The sequence below is a fragment of the Nanorana parkeri genome, unplaced genomic scaffold (genome assembly GCF_000935625.1).
Source record: "Nanorana parkeri isolate BGI_ZX_2015 unplaced genomic scaffold, ASM93562v1 scaffold1262, whole genome shotgun sequence".
NCBI classification, from domain to species: domain Eukaryota; kingdom Metazoa; phylum Chordata; class Amphibia; order Anura; family Dicroglossidae; genus Nanorana; species Nanorana parkeri.
The window spans coordinates 262,799-267,200 of NW_017307530.1; the positions used below are offsets into that span (position 1 = coordinate 262,799).

Consider the following 4,402-nt stretch of genomic DNA (forward strand, 5'->3'; position numbering starts at 1 on the left):
TATATATGTATATATATATACACACATACATACACATGTATATATATATATACACATGTAATTTATATATATATACTGTATAGAGTACACAGTATATACGATCAATCAAGGGACGCAGGTGATCAGATTTGTAAATGCTCTTTTTAGTATTTAAAATCTTCAAAGCTACACAGTGATGTTCTGTGTATACCTGCATGATTAAAAAGAGCATTTACAAATCTGATCCGTGCTGCATCCCTTGATTGAATAGATTTCTATTAGCAGGGATCTGGAGCCTGCTGTATATGTGCACTGACTTTCTTCTTGCAACTCACCAACAATGTGTATAATACCGTTTTTGTTTTTCTTCTAACAGCTGTAGTGAGCTCAGCCTATGGTTCCAGCAGTGGAGTGGGGCACAGCTATGGTGTTGGAGGTGGTTTTGGTTTTAGCAGCGGAAGCGGAGCTGGCATGGGATGCGGATATGGCAATGGTGTCAGTGGAAGTGGTGCCTTTGTTAGCGGCGGACAAGGCATGAGCAGCGGAGGTTACTCTTTCAACAACCTGAAACCTGGTGGCTTTATGTCCGGTGGTGGCAGTAATTCAGGTGTTATTGTATCAAAGACCGTGACAGCCTCCCGAAAAAACTAAGAGTCACAGAGTCTGGTCTTAAAGGACAGCAGCCTCATAAACAGTAAAATTGTGACATGTAATTTAAATAAGTGTTAAGATAATACATTGCAAATGTATACTATCATCATCTGCAAATACTTATTAACTCAAAATATACTATTACGTTTATTTCATAATAGAGAAAAGGGCAATTGTGTTTAGTAACCCATCAGTGCCACCAAACATTCATTATCTTGCTTTTGTCTGTAAGCAATAAAGGGGCATAACTGTAACTATGCCAAGCCATGTAACTGCTATGGGATCCAGCAGCATTGGGGTCCCAGCACTGCCTGGCCATATATATTAATTTATGAAGGTGGCCATAGCATTTGGCAAATACGTTTATATGAAGTGAATGCATATTTAATTTGGTAACTACTGTAAACATCCATTCAATTAAATAGGACTCTATATCACTAGAGGGGATTTTTGATATGAAAAGTAAAGATGCAGGGGACCCCTGAATTTGTTTTCTATGGGGCCCCACCACACACAGTTACACCCCTGGGTTACTGCATATCTTTGCACTTTGAGCTAGTATTAAATACATCCCTATCATTCCTTCCCAAACCCAAAAGCAATGCAGTGTAATGACTGATATGGAAATACTGCAAATCCATTGCACTAGGATGAGGCTGTTGTTTTCTATCCCTAGTCGAGGGATAGAAAGTATTGTATGTCACAGAAGTATTCATGTTTTCTTTCAAAATCTTGGGGGATTTTCTTTCTGTTCTGTGTTCCGTTCTTTTACAAAAATACTGAACTTTCTTGAAGCCTTTAATAAATCATTCTACAAAATCTTGGCTTGTTGTACTCAACTTATTTTACCTTAGGCCTGAACTCCAGGCAAGTAGCTGAATACACAGATGAAATACATATATAAGCTGTTTTGTTTGAAAAAGAATTTACATTTTTCTTTACCTGTACACTGTTTTGCCACCCAGCACTGTCCTATCTGTAGGAAAGGACATATGATTTGTCTCTAGTAATTTCACTTTCAGTTACAAGTCAGCTTTCCACCCCACCCCACTCTATGACTGGACAGAGAAAAGTGATGCAGCAAACTGATGATCTCATCTCTCTGTCACTCTGCTTTCTCCTCCTGTCAGCATGCCTCTTGTATTGCAACACATCTAATTGGCTCTGTAGCCTGCTTCTCCCTCTTCCTCTCTGAGCTCTGCTGTACAGTGCACTCTAAGAGCCTGATAAAAAGTCAAATTCAGGTACATATACTGCTATCATTTAAAAAAATGCATTTAATGTGTATTAAGGAACACAGCGCTGCATTCATTTGTGCCTTTTTATATCTGTCTGGAGTTTAGCTTTAAAGAAGCACTCAGGGAAAATAATATTCTTAGCCCTTGCAGTGGGGCTGCTCTCACTATGTTAGATGCTAATTTTTGTCTATGGTGTAAAATAACAAAGCTATACTGACCTGAATCTTACAGCCGGCTGGCTGTTACAGATCTCCCTCCTGCCAGTCTCCTCCTCTGCTCCAGTGATGGATTCTCCTTTGGCATCCTCACGTCCTATACACTGTATAGAACTTGATGACTCAAGGACCTTAGACCTCTGGAGCGGAGGAGGAGACAGGCTGGAAGGACCAGACCAAGAGCCAGCCAGCCTTGAAGTTTGGGTGAGTATAACTTTTTTATTTGACACCCTAGATGAAAACGAGCACTTAACCCTGGCAGTGTGGGGGTAGCCCCTCTGGTAGGGTAAAGAATAATTTTTGCCGGAGTTCTTTTTTAACAAATCTAGATGCCAATGTATCACACTTAGAAGCCAATCAGATTTTCCCTCTAATTTTTCTAGTACAGTTTTTAAACTAGAATAAGGCAAATAGTGTGCCAATCAGGAAAACACACATACATATTGAATCTAAGTAGGGAGCATTGCAGAATAGAGAGTTATAGTTGTCACAGGGCAGTGGTGTGTCAGACTGCTGGGGATAGACAGCTTTGCTCACACAGAGTGCAGTGATCTCTATCTTCAGCCTGCTGCAAAGGAGCTGAATTTTCAGCAAGCACTGGATCTTAAACAGATAACAAGGAAGGCAAAAATCCAAATTTTATGCACCCAAAGCTTATCTTATTTGTTGAACTTGAAATTACAATTGGACTTTAAGCTCATGTTCTGATGTGTAGTATGTAGAACTTTAGGCATATGGCAGGGCAAATACAGGCGTATTTTCATATAGCACAAAAGACGCCTGTAGTTGCAGCACCCAGAACTTCTGCATGACCAGGGCAAGCCATAGGTTCTCCTTCTTGCACAACCCTGCTACACCACCTCCCCTCCTAATGTCCCTACCCAAATAACAGACCACACAGTATTGGGTATAAAATGGCTGTAGCAGCCCTTTATTACAAAATTACAATGCTCGCATATGGCGAGTGGAAAAGCAGTGCAGGTGAGTGGAAATTCCTGTCAGGCTTGCGGTTGCAGATCGCGTACCTGACTAGTGGGAGCAGCTGCTCCTGCTGGTCTGTCTCCCTTCCTTTTCGGCCGGAGCTCTACACTGTTACAAACATAATACTGGTAATCATGTCTGCTAATTCCGCCACCACGAGGACTGCGCACCGGAAATGAGTCCTCCCAACTCCACATTAAGCACCACACACTACCCTCACGGACCCCCAAGCCATACAATACAGGAAATTACCATAACACCAATTGCTGAAAAATTATACAAGGGCAGGCGGGCGGGAAGTTTTCTCGCCGTGTGCTAACTCCAGACTGACCCAGAAAATACCCACCCTCTCAGACAATTGTGAAGCCCCTCCTAGACCACCTACAACTCAATCAATCAGTTAAGTGCCCTCCATTTGAAAGAAAACCTTGACCTTGCCCCCTCCTTCTTGATCCCATGTCCACCCTGTCATGTAGTCCCTCCGCCTCTTTCTTTCCTGTCATTAGCTCTGTGACTATCTTTCATACACATACCCCCGTGCATGTACACATGTTGATTGTTGGCATTTGCATGTGTACAGCCAAGTGCAGAGTTTTCAATCCATATATTGCTATGGACAGCACGGTGCTGCAAATTCAGGCTTTTTTTTATGTTGAATAAAAATACATCTCTATTTGCAATGAATGAATTGTTAAGCTATATGTTGTTTCAACCTCCAGAGTAGAGGCAGTTTCTGCCAGTGACGGGATCTCGCAATCTAAAAATCTCAGATATGCATTTTTTCAGCTCGAGTCCTGCAAGCTATTGGTGCAGAGACTCGGAGTGCAGGGTGAGTTAAATCAGTGTTAGGTTTATAGCTTCAGCATTTCAGTGGTTGAGTGTTAGTGGAAGGTTAAAGTGTATTTCCACTTTTGCAGTCAAATTTAGGAAAACCCCTCCATATGGGTTCCTATTCACACAGCATACGGAAAAACTTTTTTAAAAAGTCTTACCTTTTTTCTTAAACTTTAGATGTTTTGTTAAATCAGGCAAGATGGCTGATTCCAGGTTTTTCTTAGCCCCTTCACAGTGGTCTGTTCCAATGGAAAGACTTGGGACTGAAATTTGAGGATTGTGTTTATTATCTGATAAACTTCATTAACATTTATTCAAAGACAAGGCACCTCTGAATGGACAAGACCCCTCACCCCTCATAGCCCCTCCTAACATTTGAAAAGGAAAAGAAGCTATAATAAACTTTAACCCTTGAAACCCTAACCCAAGTAAAAAAATAAAAGCTATTTAAAGCTGTTTTAGGCTTTTTTTTTTTTTTTTTTTTTTTTTTTTTTTTTTTTGGAA

At 40.8% G+C, this 4,402-nt stretch overlaps 1 protein-coding gene across 1 annotated transcript in view; it reads left to right on the forward strand.

Moving 5' to 3' along the window:
* The window catches only part of LOC108797352 (keratin, type II cytoskeletal 6A-like), an 8,260-nt gene extending 7,576 nt beyond the window's left edge, over positions 1 to 684 (forward strand). Inside the window, exon 9 of the mRNA XM_018568940.1 lies at positions 356 to 684. Coding sequence (XP_018424442.1) covers positions 356 to 630 — 275 coding nt within the window. The 3' untranslated portion in view covers positions 631 to 684. The remainder of the gene's footprint in view (positions 1 to 355) is intronic.
* The last annotated feature ends 3,718 nt before the right edge of the window (positions 685 to 4,402 follow it).